Raw genomic sequence first — 21,044 nt, 5'->3', positions numbered from 1 at the left:
TAACAAAAATTATTTACTATCTCTCTTTATATTTGTAGGAACGATTGTATAACTTTGAAAGATAATATTTAAAGTTAAATATAGAATATTTTTTTTTATAAATTGTACATACAATATAAAATAGAATTATTACTCAGTTTATTTAAAACATTCCACTTTTAAATACTCTAGATTCTCTACCTTCCTTTTATATTTATGAGATTGATTTATATGTTATTAAAACACACACACTAGAATATGATAAAGTATATGACAATTTTATCCAATTAAATATTGATTGAGTAAGTTTTTTTCCCTTATATATCTTATTCTCAATTATTAATTTCTTTATATCAAGTTGTTGTGGTTGGAGGGCAATTATATTTGTTAATCTAAGTTTGTAGGAACATATTTGATTTGTGAATCACAGTCTTTTATAGCAAGTTATGAATTTTTAATTATACTAAGGTCTTGAGTAATTCTTTTAAGAATACACAAAATTAAAGTAATAAAAAGTTAATTCGAATTATTATTTTGAAAATAAATGAATATTTGTGAGAATGTTGAATTGTATATGTTTAGTAGACGATTAATTATCAGTGGTGTGGATTCTAACAATGAAATGAAAAATATTATTTGTATTAATTGTTTGTAAAAAAAATTAATTGTGAAGTTGCCTGTACGATTGAAGATTTTATTAAAAAAAGTAAATCGAAACTCTCATTTCTACTTTATAACTCCATTTAATAATAAAATATTATATTTAACTAATAAAAATAAATATAAACAAAATTTTAAAATTAAATAGTAACATATTTAGTTATTAAATAAAAGTAAACAAAAATATTAGTACCAAAATATGATTACCCATAACATAAATTTATAGTTTAACAATGCCATTTATCAAAATGCTGAAAAAAATGATATACTTAATTTCCATAAATAGACAAGTAAAGATGTAAAAAAGATAGGATGCAATTCTTAATATCACCAAGGTGAATAAGTTACTTATTTTTTTCCTTAATGAAATGATTTTTTCTAAAAACTGCAAATATAACTATTTTGTTAATAATATAATTATTCAATAAATAATTAACCACGTAAAAAATGTCAATATAAAAACTAAAACAAAATAAACATAAATATTTTTATTAAAGACTAAAAATAAAATAGAAAACTTAATTGTTATAAAAAAAAACAATACACCTCTTAGTAATTAACATATCACTTAATTATCTATACTGTTATATAATAATGATATACAATTTGATAATTTATTTTATGTAATATTTTATTAGACAGTTTTACCCTTTAATAAATAAAAAATATTTTATTTATTTAATAAAATAAATAAGAAATAGTTTTTTTTTAAAAATAATTAAATAATTAATCTTTTTAAAAAGAATGGATATATAATCTTTTAACACTATTTTTTATTAAATTATATATATATATATATTTTAATTAATCATTCATAAAAACATTAAAAGTTATATATACTTTATATAATAAAAATGAGAAAATATATTCATAAAAGTTTATTTTATTTTATTTTATTTTATTTTAATTTTTATAATTTTTAATATTATTTTACAAAATTATCTATATATACATTAAATTATATTATTTTTATACTTTGTAATTAATTATCTATAAAAATAATAAAATTATAAAAAATATAAATACATTGTTAATATAAAATGCGATGTATGATAAAAGAAAAATAATATATTGACCATATGTTTGATATTAATATATATATATATATATATATATATATATATATATATATATATATGGTCATCTAATGAAAAACTGAAATTTTAAGCATAGAAATGGGTATCATGCAAGCTTCTCTTCAAAGTTTTAAACTTTAACCTTTCTACTCCACTCCAGACCTTTCTTTCTTGTGATCAATGGAGGAAAAGGGAGAATGCTCTTCTTCAACTTCAGCCAACCACTTAGATGAAATTTGGGCTAAACTTGGTAATAATCGTTTTTTCATCTTCAATTCATTCCGGTTATCCACACTCGCACTCACATTTTATAGATACCAAACAAAGTTTCAAACTTGGTGCTTTCCATGCTTCCATTTCTCCCCCTCCCCACCCCTTTTGGATATCACAATATTTATTCGAATTTTAAGCGGATTCTGAAGGCTGAGTATGAAAAGGCTATTTTTTTTATTGGTTTGATGGCCAAGTTCACATTTTTGTGAAATGTCTAAGCCTCCATTTCTTGATAGGTTACTGCGTAGTTCCTCTGATTGATTACTCTGTGGATGTCATTTTGGGACTTTGATTAGTTTAAAGGAAGTTGTTAAACGTGCATCCCGTTATTGGGGTGCATGCCAGAAAGAAAAGAGAGACACAGGAAAAAAAATAAAGGAGAAGAGAAAAAGTGATAGATAGATGTGATCGGAAACAATGGAAAAATAGGAAGAAAAATGAGAGATAGAGAAAGTGGATGCATGGTAATTTTAATCTAACTTAAAAGGTGCTGCTGTCTTCACAATGTCAAGAACTTTGTAGGGTTGGATAGAAAAAAGAGTGGGACTTGAGTGTCTGTTGTGTTGAAGTGGGTGGCGATGAATGGAGAGGCAAGTGGTACAGCTCACTGTTCTATTGGGTTTATACATTTCAAGCGGGTTGTTGAGAATGTCATTTGAATGCTTTTTACAAGCATAGTTATCAATTTGGTGTTCCCCTAAAAGTAAAAAAACATGTATCTCTATGAACTTTATTTGGAAATTTGTATGAAAAACATTCTGATTTTTTTCATCGCACATTTTAAGGGGATGCTAAATTGACTCCTAGATATAAACAATTGAAGGGGCAAATAAAGTGTGAAGTTTTAAACTTTCTTACGTTTCTTATTTTAATCAAACTATTTCCTTTTCACAGTTTCATCAGACGAGAGATTTTCAGATGCGGAGATAAGGTCAGATGAAAAAGTAATATCTTCAGAGATATCAGCTACTTCTAGTGACAAATATAGCTGGTGCAAAATCGTAAGGAATCCTGATCTATGTTCGGCCACAGTGGAGAACAAGAGGTAAAATTTTGAATAGTTAATAACTTCTATGTAATTAAGTAAATCATGTTCCCTATTATCCAAGATAAATATCAGTCCTCTGTTGGTTTGAGAAGAATGTTGGTAATCCGAGTGGGAGAAACACTAGGAAGATCTTTATCAATAGATCATGACTCATACAGGAAAACATGACATCACTTTCAATCGAAAATTTTAAGGCAATATGTTTATGATCTTTTCTCACTCATATATTACTCAACTTGTCCTTTTCTACACAATGTGTGAGTCTCACTTACATGTGAACTCTAACAAACCCTCCTTCAAGTGAGTCCCTTCCATACTGTAAACTCTCCCTCAAGTGAAAGCACTTACTTGTCCACGAGTACTGAACAGTGACCCTTACTTGCACCTCTGTTCACCTCAAAGGCTTACCATTTGGATTCAAAAGGGATCATCTGCTCACCTGGATCCACCACCAACTCCATTGTGTTTGTTTGAGTTGGTTACCAGGACCATCAACTCTGGTACTACTGTTAAGAAATCCAAGGGGAGAAACACCAGGGAGATATTCACTAATGTGGGTCATGAGCCAACTACATAAGAGAACACAACATTACACCCAACCCAAAACCTTTAGACAATAGGTTTGTAGGTTTTTCTTATTTATATATTGCTAACTTGCCCATATTTAAACAATGTAGGACTTCAACTCACATTTGAATTTCAATAAAGAACTAATAAGTGTTACTTTATAATTAAAGAAAAATAAATCTTTGTGGCCATCTCACCGCACTGTTTTTCATATACTATTCAACAGTTGTCATTCGAAATTTCAGTTGGAGCAGATGAACTTTACTACAAACAATCTTATTGTTAAAATCAGAGGAATAAATTGTATTATTAAAATCAGTTCTCTGCTTTCCTAGGGTTGAAATCCCAATAACTTGTTTCAGCTTCATGATCGTGAAGGAATACCATTTTACTCATAATCATAATAATGTTCTTACAACCTCCATCCTGAGTTGAACTATTAAATGTTTATTTATTTCTTCAAGAAGGCTGTTATCTTATCTCCTTTCCTCTGCGTATTTTACTCCTTTTATTTTAATTACTTTGGTTTTGGGTGTATCATGAATTCATGCTGTAGTCAAGATACAATTCTTGTTGATGGGGCTGTGTTGCACAGTGATGACACCATTGTCATTAAGGATGGAAGCCAAATTATCCCAGGTCCTGATAGGGAAGGTCAGATTCTTTTAATATTTATGGCAGTGTAACAATTTCTATTACTAACGACATTTATGTTATACAAACTGTAAAATTGTGTCGCCTGTCTGTTAGTTCCATAAAGTAGCATTGTCATTGTGCTACTGTGATGAGAATCAAATAAAGGAGGCTTTTATTGTAATCCAAGTTTTCTTTGTATTGAGCAGCAAGTTATAGTGTTCTTTTTAATGTGATTCAAACTTGGTTTGACAAAAGTGGTAATATTTATTATTCAGCATGTTAAATTACCAAGATAATGGAGGGCTTCAGGGTGAAAAATGGGTGATTTGTGCTTCAATTGACTTGGCCAGTAATGTGGCCATAAACTATAGCACAGTAATTTGTGTCAGTTTGACCCTAATTATGATCCGTGAGTGGGAATTACTTGTCTCAAAGTATTATACTATCATGTAGTTGATTTATTATTTAAACTTGTTGTTGGTTACCATGATTTTTGGGTCTTTTGAATAACTAGTAAAGATTTTTAATTTAGTGCATTGAACAGAGCAAAATCTGTCTGCTAATTATTTCGTTTTTTAATACTGTTTTTTAATATTTATAAGATGGTTATTAAGTGCTTTAATTCTCTGTTTCTTTCTTCATGGCACTAGGATTTGTCAGTTACAAATTTTGTATAATGTCTAGCCCAGATATCTCCCAGAGGCAGCTAAAGGTTAACACTGTCTAATATGCTCTGCCTCCTTAATGTCTTCTTTAATACTGTTTTACCTGTAGTAATATTGATGACTTGACTGTGTTTCTTTTCCAGATATGTGTAGATGCTGATCACGCAAAGTGTAGCATTTGCTTAAACATATGGCATGATGTTGTTACTGTTGCTCCATGCCTTCATAATTTTTGGTATGGATAGCATTTCTCCATCCTTTTCTTAGTGTTGTAGTTCTGTTTCAGTTCTTTGACTTTTGCTTGAGTTGCTATGTGGCACTACAGCAATGGTTGCTTCTCAGAGTGGTTAAGGAGATCAAAGGAAAAACGTTCAGATGTACTTTGTCCTCAATGCAGAGCAGTAGTTCACTTTGTTGGAAAAAATCACTTTTTGCGTATCATTGCCGAGGTAAGTTTAATGCCAAATTAATGAAACATGTGTAATTTTTTCTCTGCCATGACCTTCAGATTTTATTTAATTACAAATCCAGAGCTTTTGGGGTTCAATAGTCCCTCAGCTCTTAAATTATGTTAATTGAGTTTGATATGAGATATTTTTATCTCTAACAGCTCCATCTGTTGATTTGTCTTTACCATGAATCTGTTTTATTTCTTTTGCCTTGGCAAATAGAAACTTTAGAGCTTTGCATGTGCAATAACTTCCCACTATGTAGCTGTGGGCCCATGATGAAGGGGCACTTGGTCTGAGTAAAATGTGTTTATCAGCTCTAATTTTAGATATCTTGATGTTATAACGCATAAGCTTCATCTATTGACTTTTCTTAATGGTAGATATAAGCTACATTACACATTTTTTAATATTTTATATATGCTCGTGACTAATGACAAATTCTATTTTAAAACTCGAACTAATCTACTTGTAGGAATGTTGATATAATTTTTTTAATGTCATCAGGGATAGCATCAGGGCATTTTAGTTAATATTTGTCTGCATTCATTGAAGCTGACATATTTTGCCCATAATTTTCACGAACTCTAAGTCATAGTTAGGAAGGATAGTTCTTTTTCAATTTGTTGTTGTACCTTTTGATTTATTAATTTTCTTCTCTTTTTACCTTTAGTTGATCCACCTAATGTAATAATTTTTTTGTTCTCACTTGGTACTTTTCTTGTTTCTAATATGCATATATTTTTTTAGGATATTCTAAGGGCAGATTCTTCACTAAGACGCTCACATGACGAAGTTTCACTTTTAGATACTTATGCACTAGTACGATCAAACCTTGTGAGTAAGATGACTCTTTAAGCGATAAAAGTTTAATTTCCTTTGCCATGTTATGCCATTCTTAATGATCAATTGTATCAAAATGATTTGGGTATTGGTAGATCTGTATGCTAAATTATAGGAAATAGGAGACAATGAGCTGAAACTGTGTTTTTGATACAATGTATGTTTTTTTTTGTATTGAAAAAACAATCAATTCAATAAGTAGAGGAGATTTGATATGGGAATAAATAAAAATGTTCCTAACTTATGTAATCTGCATATTCCTGATTAAATAGAATCTGTCCCTTATTTATGTAATTATAACATTCCCCCTCAAGTTGGAGCATATAAGTACTATGCGTTAACTTGCTGCAAATATGGTCAATCCTTAATCCTCTTACAGACTTGGTGAATATGTCAACCAACAGTTCATTAGTGCTGACAAATTGTGATGTCTCTAGACTCAACTTTTCTCTTATGAAATAACAATATACCTTAACACTGCATACAGTTCTGTTCAATGACTTTAGCTCATTTAACACTATACTTAAGCTGTGCAATAGGTTATTTTTTGGTAACAACCTTGCATTAGCACACAATATGCAGTGAGTGTTCCATTTTTGGTATATTGAGGAGTTTTATGTTGGTTGCTGAAGGTCTAACTCAAACCTCTTGCTTTACCTGGTATTGGGACCGTTATGATGCAATAAAGCAGTTTGATGAAATATCATTTAGTTTTTAAATTGTATAAAGTTTTGCAGACTTGATCTATTTTTCTTAAAATTTCAAATCTAATAGTTGGGATTGATGAAGTATGCTTTTTCAAACAAGTGATTATTAAGAAAGTAATTTTACTAAGTATAATTGATTCTATACCATATTTGAGTGTCTATTGGATTGGAACATTTAGGTGTAATAAAATATCCCGTACTTTTTCTTGCAAATTTATTGAAATTAGATTATGATTTAGTACATTTGTTAGACTCTTCTGTCAAACCTTAGAACAGTTTTTTGATACCTTTATTTTTGGGATTTTATGATTTTGTATCATGGTTCTTGTTTTTACTATTAGGTCATTGGATCTGGAAAGAAGAGTCGAAAGAGGGCTCACACAACACTGGATGATCAAAGTGATGCCACATATCATCAGTGCCCGCAGTGTGGTAAAAACAATACAGCATTAGATCTGGAATAATGTCTCTTGTACAATGCAATCTACGTAGCAAAACATTTTCCCCCACAGTCTCCTTTGTTTGCTGTGCTTATTATTTGTGGTGTTAAACTATAAGTTATGCTGTTCGTATGAATATAGTGTTTGTAGCCTGAGCTGACCTGCATGAAAGAGATTTTTATTGTCTCTTGGAAAAGGATTATTGAGATGACATGTTAATTAGATTTGTTTTTTTTGTTGTGTGCCTTGTTCGTCATATACATGAAATGGATTTGAAGTTTTTTTGTTTGGGTACTCCTTATGTCCTCATCAGCTACTGTGATTATAGTCTGAATTTCATGACAATATGCATCACATGCAATAAAACCAAGGAGAAAACAAAATTGTGACTTTTTTCTTTACTTATTGGTCTCATCATACTCATTGAGTTCTTTACTTATATCTTTAGATACTGAAGTTGGTGGGTTTGGTTGCAAACATGACACTGTTCATCTCCAATGTCAAGCATGTGGGGGAATGATGCCTTCCCGTACTAGTTTTGGCATTCCTCAGCATTGTAAGTTATCATGTTTAATTTAGTCAATAGCATTGTCAAATTTATGATTTTTTTTATATGAATAGCTTTTGATTTGGGTTTAAAATATTTTGTGCTAGCTTGTAATACTGTGAAATCTTGTAGGTTATTCAAATTTATGCTGATGAACAGGAGTATTTTATTTATTTCGGTTTTATTTATGGTGGGGTTTAATATTAATATTCACATTCCTTGATAATGTCAGATAATTCATATTTTTCTTTTCATAGGTTCAGGATGTGATAGGCCATTCTGTGGAGCTTACTGGAATGCTCTAGGAGTAACTGGGAATGGCTCTTACCCTGTTTGCTCCCAGGATACATTTAGACCTGTATGGATTATTGTTCATCACATTTGTTAATTCTAACGAATGTTTCATTCTAGAAGTTTTTGTGTAATTACTGTTGTAACTTGTGCCATACATGCTGGATATTTTTATCAATTTCCATCATCCATTTAACTGTGCAGCACAATGTTTCCTTTCTTGGTTATTTCATGCCTTGTGAATTAAAGGTTGTGGATATGGTATAAAGGTCACTTTAACCACGATCTTTGTCCCTTTTTTTTCAGATCTCAGAGCACCCTATTTCGAGCATTCCATTGTTAGCACATGAAAAGAATCTCCATGAACAGAATGTATGTGCTTTCTGATCCCTATATTCTGATTGTTTTTGGTCTGTTTTAGCTTACATTTGTTGCAATGATATTTTCGTTTGTGGTGTTGTAGATAACTGATAGTTGCATTAGACAAATGGGAAGGACATTGCCGGATGTGATATCAGAGTGGATACAAAAGCTGGACAACAGAGAAATTGGTTAAGTGATAAATTTAACTTCCATGAAATGGTTAACAAGAGGCATTCTTCTTTAAGTATCCCTTGTTGCGTTGTTTCAGAAGCATGCTACAGTTTATATGTTTTACTTATATTTACAAAATGTTAAGTCTCAGTGCAATGCTGAATAATTGCTGCAAGAGGACTGTATTTCCCTGGGAACCTTCAAGAATAGCATCAATGGGGTAACAATGAGAAACAGGATGTCAATGATGACTTGAATCCTTGCCAGATATTCCGTAACTGTGCGATCTCTCTTCATAATGGATTTTAACTCAGAATGAAGTTGATGAGATTGTGCGTTCATCTGAGAGTGAAAGAATTTGTGGATTTCTTCCCATACCTGCCACGAGTGCACACAACAAACAGCCGTAGGAAGAACCATCTCTGGTAGTGTTGATAGAAGCCATGTACACAGCAACAGATCTTGCTGTTCCCAATCCTAATATAATTTGATTAACTGTATCAGCATCATGATCTCGCTTGGTAAAATACTGAGAAGGAATTATAGCGTCAACCAAGAAACGGAATTTGTGACCACGGATCAGAGTAATCCCTTCAACGTGTTTTTCTCTACAATTTTTTTGAAATCCAGCTTGCTTGAGATTTGATGAGAAAAGGTGTTGGATATATTATGATTTTCTTGGTGGAAATTGGAAAGGAGAAGCCATGGCTTGGATTTATTACAACCTCTTGATGCCATAGTAGAATCCAAAGAAGCAGATAGAGAGAAAACCGAACCATGGACTTTCACTAATTTGACTGTACGAAGGAACCAACTATATAACGTTGTACAATTTGACTCACTGCTGTTGAGCCGGCAACTAACTAATCAGTAACCACAGACCATACTGAAAATGAAAAAAAAAAAAAACAGGCCCTAAGGTTTCTGTTTTACATTAACTTGCATACAAACACAATGCAAGTTTTAATTTAGTGGGAGCTTTTGCAAAATATTCTTCTCACAATTTATTCGTTGTTGTAAATTGATGTGATGTACACTGTGACAATGTCAACACATCTTGACTTACACTTTGGCCTCTTTTTTCTATTGGCAGATAGAACGCGAATGATGCTAAATCATGCTGAGATGATTACTGCTCGAACTATTGTATGCCGGTAAGCTTTGCCCTGAAAGTGGAATTATCTAAATATAGTCACTCGTTCTGTCTCAGATTGTTTGTTATTCAGTATACATTACCTAAAACCAGTGCATTTTGCTTTTTCTTTGGAATTTATAATACGTTTGGTTATTTGTTTTGTTGATCTCTTGCATTTGCTTGTTCAGTTTTATCATGTTTTTGTTTTTCACTCTACAACCCACTCCTAATATCAACTTTCAAATTAGAATGACCAATCAACTTCTTTATTTGGTTCCAAAAATTCTATTTTAAAAGATAACCTTTGGCCTATAAAAAAAGATAACCTTTGATGATGGCAGTGTTCAAAAGGTGTTGTATATGCAGAAAACACACAAGTTCATAAGAACTAAGCTTTTACAGTTTACACTGTTCTTCTTTGGCTACACTGTTGACTAAACTTCTATGCATATATTTGAAGATATTAACACCTTGAGCAAGTTTGATACGCTTGTTGTGGCAGATAAAAACTGACTATAAAAAAGTGTGGAATTAAGTCAGAGTGTGTCACATCCTTTCCATATTCATAATGCTTTACTGTAATCATGCAGTGACTGTCATCACAAGTTGGTATCATTTCTCCTGTACTGGTTTCGCGTCTCTATACCTAAATATGTAAGTACCTTCAACCCAAAGCATTATGCTATTCAACAGATTCTAGCTCTACTAAAAACTATTTTCTGCTTTGTTTTTCTGTAATCACACTTTCTAAAGTTACTAGCTATTGGGAAATTCATGGTGATCTTATTTTCTAGGTAGTAGCCTGGCCATACGTTTATTTAGTGAGTTTCACCATCATTTCAACCAATAACAGAAAGTGTGTTCTTAGCATTTCTCTTAGGAATCCATATTGGTTGTGTTCTGAATACAGTCCACTCTATTTAGGATATTAAGAAACCAATTCCATCTTTTAAAATCTGAATAAACAGAAAATAACTCCTGAGTTTTTTTGTGATGTTTTGTTGTTCTTTACTATGAAAGTGGTGTGCAAAGTTGACCAAGTGTTACTGTTTTTGTGTGTATTACGAAAAGCTTCTTCCACCAGATGCATCATCAAGACAAGATTGCTGGTATGGGTATGCATGTCGAACGCAGCACCGTAGTGAAGAGCATGCTCGTAAGAGGAATCATGTGTGCCGTCCAACCAGAGGCTCAAACGTGTGACTAATGTCACCATTTTTTTCTTTCAACTTCGAACTGTTTTCTTATTCTTCTCCTTTTCAACAATACTATGTGCTCTGTCAATTACACTTTTCCTCTTGTTAGTAGCAATCATGCGAATTCCTGGCTTCAAAGCAGTTCAAAATTTTAAAAGTGATGATTATAAACAAATAAAGTCTAAATAAGTAGTGGTAGAAAGTTGGTCCAATGAACCAACCTCACCCAATATCATGCTGAATCAAAGTTAAACTTGAATTTTTAAAATACAATCACATTATCGATAACTCTTATTTTCATTTTGAGTAACTATAATTAAAACACAGATTAATAAGGGATCATAGTTTAAAATGCTATTCTATCTTTTTTATAAGTGACAGGTATCTTTATCTTTGATGTAAGACAAATTAACTCAAATTGATAAGATTATTATAAACAATTGTTTTACTTTTAATAAATAATTTATCTTACAAAATGTTTTTGTAGTATTATTTAATAAATTGATTATGTCTCTAATATGTTATTTCTCTAATATTAGGTTTACCATCTAGATACTTTCAGCCACAATCTTCTGAACCCAACTCACTTATTTTTATTGGGAGAACGACCCAATTTTGGAAGGCAATTACTTCCTGCACCATATTTTTTAAGGCAATTTTATTGGAATTTTGATTTTTGAATTTTGATTTTCGGAACACAATAATATCTTCTGAGTCTACTTTTCTGGAATATATTTTCAATTCTGAATATTTATGTTTGAAATGAAAAATATTTTCAAGAATTTAAAACTATATAGAATGCAGGTTCAAAATGATTGGGTGTGGAAAGAATTTATCATTTTTTAAACACTCTACAATCATAGATGGAGTGTTTCTTCCTGCACCCCATGAAATTTCTTTTTGTGCCCCATCAATTAGATGAAATGGCCAAATGCCTCATCTGGTTCGTTCTCAGAACGTATAATCTTCTGAAAAATGTTTTCCAAAAATTCTATTTCAGAAAAAAAAATTAGAAATTCTGTTATGGAAAACTTTTTTTGAAATATATTTCATGATTTCTGGAAAGTATGTTCCAGGAAAAGCTTACAAAAAATAATATGAAAATCATTTAAAAAATATACAACGGTTTTTTTTTAATTAATGGGGGGTGTAGGGAGAAATTTAATGGGATGCATGAAGAATGAGTCCCTTGCGTGATGAAGAATTGTCAAAGCGTCAAACCTTGGAAAATAAAATATAGATTCTATTATTTTCATAATAACTTTTTATTCCTTTTTTTACTAAAATTTGGATTGAATGATTAAGTTTTATTTTTCTCACTCCTTAATTAGTAGGTGTTGTAATGAAGCTCCACATTTTTAACTCAGTCTTTTTTAAAAGTTAAGATTGTCCACAACATTGTATAGATGAAATTTAAGACTGCTATATAGAGCAAATTTATAGGTTTTATTATATGGATAACTTTTATTTAAATAGCTATAGAAGATAGATAACTTTGTTTAAATAGTGGAAGGATAATTCTGATTTTAGTATTTAATCTGAACGTTTGTGAATTCAATAAAAATATTTTAAAACTTAACTTAATTCATATTTAATGAAAATTACATAATTAATTTTGATATTTTAGATTGTCGAATTTGATAGCAGAGAAAATGAGTTAGAATTTATTAAAAAATAATACTATAGTATATAATTAGGGATAAATAAAATAATATGAAACATTAAGGGGTGCTCCAACCTTATTATAAAAAGAATGTCCAACAAAGAGGACTTCCAACCAAACTTACAAGATCCAAGAGAACTATATTCTACTTTTCCAAAGCTAATATCATCATAAAAGTTTCTCCAAAACCCTGTTCCATTAATAACTTCACAGAGAACTAGCTACTAAGAAGTCTTATTTAAAATATACTTAGTTGTTCCACAATCTTATACAAAACATATATATTTTATAGTACAAAGAACACAAACTACAAAAGATATGTATACAAAATACAATCATATTAAGATTATAAATATGTATAAACTCTTAAAAAAACCTCGTCAGAGACACAACTTCTACTTAACTCATCTATAAGAATAATGTCAAAGTCTTCTGCGTGCGAGATTGAATTGCACAATTTTGTAAAGATGACTACAGTACCAACATCTCGCACTCCAATCCAAACTCCCATATCACACCTTACCCTGCATTTCTAACAAAAATAACATTTCTGACCAGTCAAATGATCTATGGCTTAAAGGTTATATTTTGCAATCAGCCATTAATCCATAAAGTAGCAATTGATTTAAGATAACTTTAAGCATACAATTGTTTACATAGAACAACCATGTATTGTATATATTATTGTCTATTGAGAGAAAATATTTGATATGTAGCAGAAAATAATTGTATTAATTCCTTTTATATATAAAAATAAGAAGAAGAAAAAGTTCATTTAATTCTTGTTTTTCCTTCATTTCAATGCACACCATTGTTTAAGTTTACTATCTATTAAAAAGTTAAACAAGAGAGATATAATTTAATAAAAGAAAAAAATCATAAATAATATTTAATGCTTATTCATAATTACATCATGTTTATATCATCTTCAAAATGTAGTATAACATCACATAAAGTGTGACCAAGAATAGAAGGGTTCCAAGTTAATAATACTTTGAGTGTTGGCATGAAGTTTGTGAATCAGAGGTTCCTTAAAGTGTGTTTGGTTTAACGTTTTTGCACTAAGCAGTTTGCATTTAACTGCAACGAAATAAATAGTTGTGATTCACGATGAAACAAAGTTGCAGTTATTCTTTGTCCGAATCCATTAATTCCGCCACCATGTCAGGTCTGTTCTGACCCTACCAAACTCGGTTCCTTTGTCTCCAATGATCACACATATAACACATCACAAAGCCATGCTCTTTCAGTTCAGTTCTGTTCTGTGTATATTCCACCCTATCGCTTCACATGACGTGCCTCACATGCATACTTCTCTATCTATGCTTGTAAGAACTTTTATCCAATTCAGAACTTTGATAAATAATAGTAAATATCAATTTTAAATTTATTTTATAAATTTATATTAATAATAAATATAAAGGTATATAACAGTTTAGTTTTAATAAAAAAATATTTAATTATCTTGGGAATGTACTGAAAAACTCTTTGCAAACACATCTAAATGTGGTACTCAAGAAGACTATGATACTGAAATTTTTTAAGTAAAATATGTTGTTGGTTTTTTGAAATATTGTTTATCTGAATATATATATATATATATATATATATATGAATATGACATCTTGTAATTGTAGTATGTATTTATTTGCTGATAAAGAAGATGGTTTGGCATAATTTAAAATTTTCAAATTGTAAACCTAAGTCTCAATTCATTCTCGGAATAATTCAATGAAGATGAAATTGTAAACAAACACCTTAGCACTCTAATTTAGAAAAAAAGAATTCAATTAATTCAAAAGGTTCAAGTTAAATTTTGTTCTGACTTAATTCTAATAATAAAATTAAGAATTCATAAAAAAGAAAAAAAAAATCAAGAATTAAAAAAAAAAAAAATCTATGAAAAATTTATTGTAAATATTTACTAGCTATATTTCCTCTCTTGAACATGTCAAATAAAAATAACATATTTAAAAATGTACCATTTGAAAACATTAGAGTTGACTAAAACAATAAAGGTGACAGAAGTGTTTTTCTATCTTTACCATCAACACTAAAGAAATTAATGTCTCGGAAAACAGAAACCCTTTGTACATAATTATCATTCATATATAAAACAGTGTTCCAAAACCAAAATATTTTACACCAAGATCTTACTGTTGGTTAAGGCTATAGTTGGTCTGTCACATCACATTACACATATTCTAAACACTTGCAATTACACTTACATTCCCTTTGACCTGTAAAATGAAGTTTTTCAATATATAATTAATTCCCTGAATCCAAAATTTCTTGAATTCTACAGCTACTAGGCCTTCCCTTGTAAACATCAAATGTTCATGTGTTTTGTCCCATGAGATGGTACTCATCAATCATCACGGTTACCAACAGGTGGAGCAACTGTAGTAGCAGTGCAACAACCCTTGTCTTTGCTGCTACAAGCATGGCTACTTTGCAACCCTAGACTGCACCAGAGGCACACACTTTGTTTACCACCACTAACATTCACATTACCTGGGAACAAAACTTGCTCTTCTTGTTGTCCTTGTGGTTGCAGCCTTTTAGGGTTCACCATAAAATCTTGGGGTTTTGGTGGTGGAGATAAGGAAAGGTTCAAGTTGAGTTGAGGATGAGCTTCCTCTATGGTAACACCACTACTGTTGTTTGAGCATTCACCTTTATCACCAGTTGAGTAATCATCACTGCTGATCTGCACCTTTGAATTGAGAAACACATTAAAATAGTTGATTTGGTTGTTGTCACCAGTAGTGAAGCTGCAACTGTTGTTGTTGTTGTCAGTTCCATTTTCACTTGTGGTGGCAACCTCAGTCACTTGAGAGTTAGCAGGTGGATCTGTGGTCTCATTGGTTTCCTTGTTGAGTGGTTTATGAGTTACAGGATCCATTCCATTGGCATAGAGCTGACGTTTGATGTGGGTGTTCCAGTAGTTTTTTATCTCATTATCTGTTCTTCCAGGTAAACATGCTGCTATCTGTGACCATCTGAAAAACCATAATAAAATGTACAAAACATCATCAACCCATTTCAAATCTCTCTCTCTCTTTACAAAACTCAAGCAGAAGAACCCTACTTATGAAGTCATTCAAGGATGAATTACTTGGTTTGTGTTCATACCTGTTTCCTAGTAAGCTATGGTGGTGAATGATGAGATCAGTTTCTTCTCGAGTGAAGTTCCCCTTCTTGAGGTTGGGTCTCAGGTAATTCATCCATCTCAGTCTGCAACTTTTACCACACCGAAGCAAACCTGAGCAAATAATCAATCCGTTAATTAGAATTGGACATTCATACATACATAAAATTGTGCATAAAGAGGAACATTGAAAATTTTCATAGCTACAGAAACACATAAATATATCTGGTGATAATTTTCTTTTGTGAAATTCAAGACAAAACTCAGATTTTCAGATGCCCTCTCTTGGTTATTTCGAAATTCTATTTTAGAATCCACATTCAATCTATATCAAATTTTAGTATGCATTTTCTTGACTGTGTTTTTGCAATTTTCTTCATTTAGAATTAGAGTTTCACTTCAATGATATACATGTTAGCTTTTGCTTCAATTGTAATTGTTATCATAGAACAACCAAACAGAAATTCTTTAACATGATTCTTGTAAAAAATACCTGCTGCCTTAGGAAGGCATCTCCAATTGCCTTCTCCATGACAGTTTACATAATTAATGAGGAGTTGATCTTCCTCCTTAGACCATGCTCCTTTAAAAATGTGTTGTTTTAGACAGCAGGGTGTTCTACCCATTTGTGATTTGAAGAGAGAAAGAGAAAAGAGAAGAAGGGGTGCAATTGAGTGAGTCACTTGGGGATCTTCATTTTCTCATAAACAACACATTGATTGAGTTGGTGAGAAAGGAGGAGCAGTTACAATTAAGTTTGTGCTCCAGTGGGTAGGTAGCATCACTTTCTCTCTCTCTCAACTTCTTCCCCACATTTATTTGCATTTATAATCTTACCTCTTCTTTCATTCACACTTTCAATCCTGCTCAAGCTTCTTTTATGAAAGGATTATACTACAATTATTAAACCTTTTTCAACCTTTTTTAAGTAACAAGGGAAATAAATAATACTCTCCTATACAATCCGTAAATAAAAAATAATTTTTTATATTTTTTTATTATAACTAAATTAGGTAGTATTTTATAAACTAAAAAATATTAATACTAAAATTTTAGCTATCAAGTTTATAATATAAATAATTAGTCGCTATAAATTTTATTAATAAAAAAATACTTTATTAAAATAAAAAGATGTATGTGAGAAAAAAATAATGTAAAAAAATATGATGTCCTAAATTTGGATTTCCACACACGGCTGCCACGCTGGACTGTGATGTAATGACAATTACACTCTCTAGTCCTTTTGCTTCTAAATATCAACATAGACATTAATAACCAATTAAAGTCACAATGCAATCTTTTGAAAACATTAAAAGTAAACTTTGTTGAAATTTAGTTGTAGCTTTGATGAACTTAGAACATCTTTGTAATTAATACACACATATATATATATATATAGCTGGTATACATTAAATTACACATTTATTGACAAATTTTTTATAGAATGTAAATTTAATCAAACTAAAAATTAAACACTACCAGAAAAATATTTTTTGAAATATATATTTTACCTGTGGATTATTACCTCACCAACTATTTTTTTCATGTAAATTTATTTTATGTACTTCTTATTTGGTGGGTAATATTTTCACTTACCAAAAGAAAGAAAGAAAAAGCAAAAAAGGGAAACATAAAAGAGATTTACTTACCAACTATAAGGTAAAATTTTCCTGTATGAGATCAATTCCAACTTTCATTCAATCTATTACTAAAATAACCTTAAATAAAAAGAGAATATGAATAAAAATTACTTTCAAAACTTTTTTTCCATAAATATTATGAATTTGAATTTTTGGAACGCATTTTTAAATTCTAAAAATTCTTATCCAAACTGCATTTTCAATTTTGTGTTCCAATTTTTTTTTCTAAAATGTATTTTTTGACTTTGAATTATATTTATTAAGTAAATTACAGATTTTCAAATTCGAGATAAAGATAATTTTGGAAATTTATGATAAGGTACAAGTTAAAATTGATATTGTGCAATAAGAAGTTGTCCAACTATAATGGGTAGCAAAAAATAACCAATCAGTAAAACTAGTAATCCAAAAGTAAAATAATTATTTTTTAAAAAATAATAAAAAAGATTAATTTTTCAGATTTGTGAAATGCGGTTGAAAAAAAACAGAAGGCCTAAAGAAAAGGAGTTATCGCCCCGGAAACTACTTTCAAGGAATAAAACTTTTTTTATTAGAGGTATCGTTTTTTTATTGGTGAACAGCTGCACTAAATAACAGAAAATTAAAATAAAAAATCTTTATAAATAAAATATTTTAGTCATGCGAGCCTTTCTAATGGGCCTTTAGGTATGAGCCCATATCACATGTTTCGAATACGTCAAAAAACAGGAAAACCCTATTCTTAACCATCTCAATCCCTAAGCTTTTGTTTCCAGCGTCGAGTGCATGGGAGAACCTTCGTATATGACTGGATTGGTGGATGCAAATTGATTTTCTTATTCGAAAAAAAGTTCTGTTCTTTGGAAGATCTATGTAGTGTGCGTTGATTGTAGCAGCGCTCCATCTCATTCATCATCCCTTTGTTTGAGTCTTGATTTCCAAGATTAGAGGTAAGTATCCTATCACCAACACCCCATTCTTTTATTTCTTCACCTCTTCTGCCACACATTTCTTGATTTGGCTCACACGATCCAACTTCTATTCCAGACTCTGAAATTTGATTTCTCAGGTCGTCGTTGCCGCTCTCACAGTCCCTAGGGTTTTGCATCAGTTGCTTCGCCATTACAAGGGTGTCTGAAGGTAAATATGATGCATATGAAGAATTAAAAACCATAGGTTTTTCAGTTTGAAGAATACTTTGAGATTGAAACAATGACTTTTGGGGATTTTGCAAATGCAGGTTTAGGGTTTAGTGTTTAATATTTATCTATTTTTCCTATCTATGTGGGCCTGACACAGATTTATATTTTGCTTATTCTCAAACCTTTCAAGGTTCTCACTAATTTTTTCTTTTATTTTCTAAAAGTTAACAATAATGGGTGTTTTCTAGAATCAAGATCAACCTCTTGGGTTATATGGTTCTTTGTGTGTGGAGTTTTTCACGCTCAGTGACTTTAAGTATGAGGCTTCAAGTATGAGCGTCTTTAAAGTAATTTTTTTCATCTTAAAGTGTTATTTTATTAGTGGTGTACTTTTGGTAACCATGCGAGAGATAAGGTAATACTCTTTTATCAAAGATATGTAACAGATACGTTTCATAAAATTAACACTATAAATAAGCATTAAGCATGGTTTCATAGCCCGTTTGGGAAGAATTATTATCCCAATGATCGTATCAGGGTTTTCTCAGCGGGCCGCAGGAGCAATCTTTGTCTTGGCTTACGCCTTGAAGGACAACGCAGACGGAAATTATGTCTTTGATATGCCCCATGATGCTGTCAGTCTTGAAGATATCTCATATGACTCCTTGCCAGAAAGATTCCCGACCACGAACAGAGCCCATGCACCTATGCCTAATACGAATAACAACGCTGAAGAGGCTCGGGCATACAGTTACCTCGCATCTTCTCTCTTAAGATTGTTCAGAACAAATGAAGACAACTACATTGGAGCATTTAACCACATCGTTACAGGATACTCTCGATTCTACAACAGACAGATGCCAATATTCCCTCCTCAGCCAACAGTAGAAGGCATTCGGACACTATCCCATTATTTTTCACACTGCGGTGTCTTCAAGGCCACCTTGTTCAGGATATTATACTGTGGGGGCGGAACCAAAAAAGCTGAGGGGCTAAGAAGCTTTTTGTATGAGAATCATCTGTCTAATACAGGGATGCACATATGGAGCATCTTTGGAAGCTTGGTTGATAAGCTTAACTGCAAACCTGCTGTTATTTTGAGTGCCCTCCAGAAAAAAGAGTATGAGCAGCAATTGTCCTGTCTTGAGACAATGCTTGAGCTAGCAGAAAGAAGTGATGGCCTCCACAAGAGGCGCATGTGGAGGTATGGAAGGCTATTTGATGAGTCCTTCATGCTCCCTTTGCAAACTAAACACTGTCGAGGTCTTGCCTACATACTTGCCTCAGCTTTAAAGAGGATAGAACCCCTCTCAAATCAAAACATATTGAATATTGCACAGTTTAAAGATTTAAGCATGGAGAAGAGGAATTACTTGGCAGCCGTTGGAGAGAATCTGATAAAATACGTTACTCATGGTATTATCTGATTTCTCAAATGGTTAGCACATTTATAGGTATCTGTTATCTTTGAATATTGAGTATCTCTTTATTTTCCATGTTATTTTCTTTGTAATATAACGAATTTATCGTGTATGTCTGAAAAAACACATTTTTATAACTATAATTAACTTTTGGTATAGACGCAGCCAGCTAATTAGATATTTTAAAAACATATTTACATTTACACTTAAAAGTAAATTTACTTTATTATTTAAATGAATTTGTTTTAAACACTAATCGTTTCTTTCAAAGTCAATTTATCAAAATCTATAGCATTGAAATCATTTTTAAGCATTGGTAAAAGAAAAATTAATAATATAATTATTTATATTACTTAAATTATTTAGTATGTTTTATATCTCTAATGTAATTAATATTTTTTAGTTTATAATAATTAGTATTTTGTCCATAAACATTCTTTGATCAATTAACTAATATATAAGATGTTATTATACAATCATCACCGAGAACCAATGCTCAAGTCTGAGTCGGGATACTAATACGATAGAGATATGTATACGAAAATAATACGATAGAGATATGCATACGGAAATAATACGATAGTGATATGTATACGGAATTACATATTTTACGAAAATAATACTATAGAGATATGCATACGGAAATAATACGATAGAGATATGTATACGGAATTACATATAATTTAAAATGTAATATGTATACGGAATTACATATAATTTAAAATGTAAGACATATTTATATATTATATAATTATTAATTATATAAATTGATAATAAAAATTTATATAACAGATTTTTGTTAATTTTTTTTTTATAATCATAAACAAATTTATACAATAATTTGATTTTTAAAAAAATTAATGTTTTTTTTAAAGTATTTTAGAATCGTGATAAAATTATCATAAATTTAAAAATATTTTTTGAATTAATACTTTGCCGGTGAATTTGATACTGAGATGTATCCGAACCTTCTGTACAAGTTTCTTAATTTGAAAAAAAAAA

At 30.8% G+C, this 21,044-nt stretch overlaps 3 protein-coding genes across 10 annotated transcripts; 2 read left to right on the top strand and 1 right to left on the bottom strand.

Moving 5' to 3' along the window:
* The first annotated feature begins 1,788 nt into the window (after positions 1-1,788).
* Positions 1,789-11,184, top strand: LOC137812542 (RING/U-box superfamily protein). Its single transcript, XM_068614597.2, has 15 exons — positions 1,789-1,965; positions 2,883-3,033; positions 4,160-4,257; positions 4,890-4,951; positions 5,048-5,139; positions 5,230-5,353; positions 6,104-6,190; positions 7,245-7,335; positions 7,792-7,899; positions 8,148-8,248; positions 8,488-8,553; positions 8,645-8,732; positions 9,809-9,869; positions 10,441-10,504; positions 10,922-11,184. Exons 1-15 carry the CDS (start codon positions 1,896-1,898, stop codon positions 11,051-11,053), a joined length of 1,395 nt encoding a protein of 464 aa, XP_068470698.1. The 5' UTR covers positions 1,789-1,895; the 3' UTR covers positions 11,054-11,184.
* Positions 11,185-14,783: 3,599 nt separating this feature from the next.
* On the bottom strand, positions 14,784-16,657 carry LOC137809806 (myb-related protein 308). Its single transcript, XM_068610879.1, has 3 exons — positions 16,354-16,657; positions 15,845-15,974; positions 14,784-15,711 (listed from the first exon to the last, which is right to left on the bottom strand). The coding sequence occupies exons 1-3, from the start codon at positions 16,484-16,486 to the stop codon at positions 15,078-15,080; spliced, it is 897 nt and encodes a 298-aa protein (XP_068466980.1). The 5' UTR covers positions 16,487-16,657; the 3' UTR covers positions 14,784-15,077.
* A 1,559-nt stretch (positions 16,658-18,216) lies between these two features.
* On the top strand, positions 18,217-20,200 carry LOC137812541 (uncharacterized). 8 transcript variants are annotated; one of them, XM_090299031.1, is made up of 3 exons: positions 18,217-18,429; positions 18,549-18,619; positions 19,170-20,200. In XM_090299031.1, exon 3 carries the CDS (start codon positions 19,242-19,244, stop codon positions 20,046-20,048), a length of 807 nt encoding a protein of 268 aa, XP_090155157.1. In that variant the 5' UTR covers positions 18,217-18,429; positions 18,549-18,619; positions 19,170-19,241; the 3' UTR covers positions 20,049-20,200. The 8 variants fall into 8 exon arrangements, with proteins under 8 accessions (XP_090155157.1, XP_090155154.1, XP_090155152.1 ...); XM_090299028.1 differs by having other exon boundaries at positions 19,159-20,200; XM_090299026.1 differs by having other exon boundaries at positions 19,120-20,200.
* The last annotated feature ends 844 nt before the right edge of the window (positions 20,201-21,044 follow it).

Source organism: Phaseolus vulgaris, chromosome 2 (assembly GCF_051622355.1).
Source record: "Phaseolus vulgaris cultivar YP4 chromosome 2, ASM5162235v1, whole genome shotgun sequence".
NCBI lineage: Eukaryota > Viridiplantae > Streptophyta > Magnoliopsida > Fabales > Fabaceae > Phaseolus > Phaseolus vulgaris.
The sequence above is the reverse complement of the archived record's forward strand: the minus strand, read 5'-3'. Positions and strand labels throughout refer to the sequence as shown.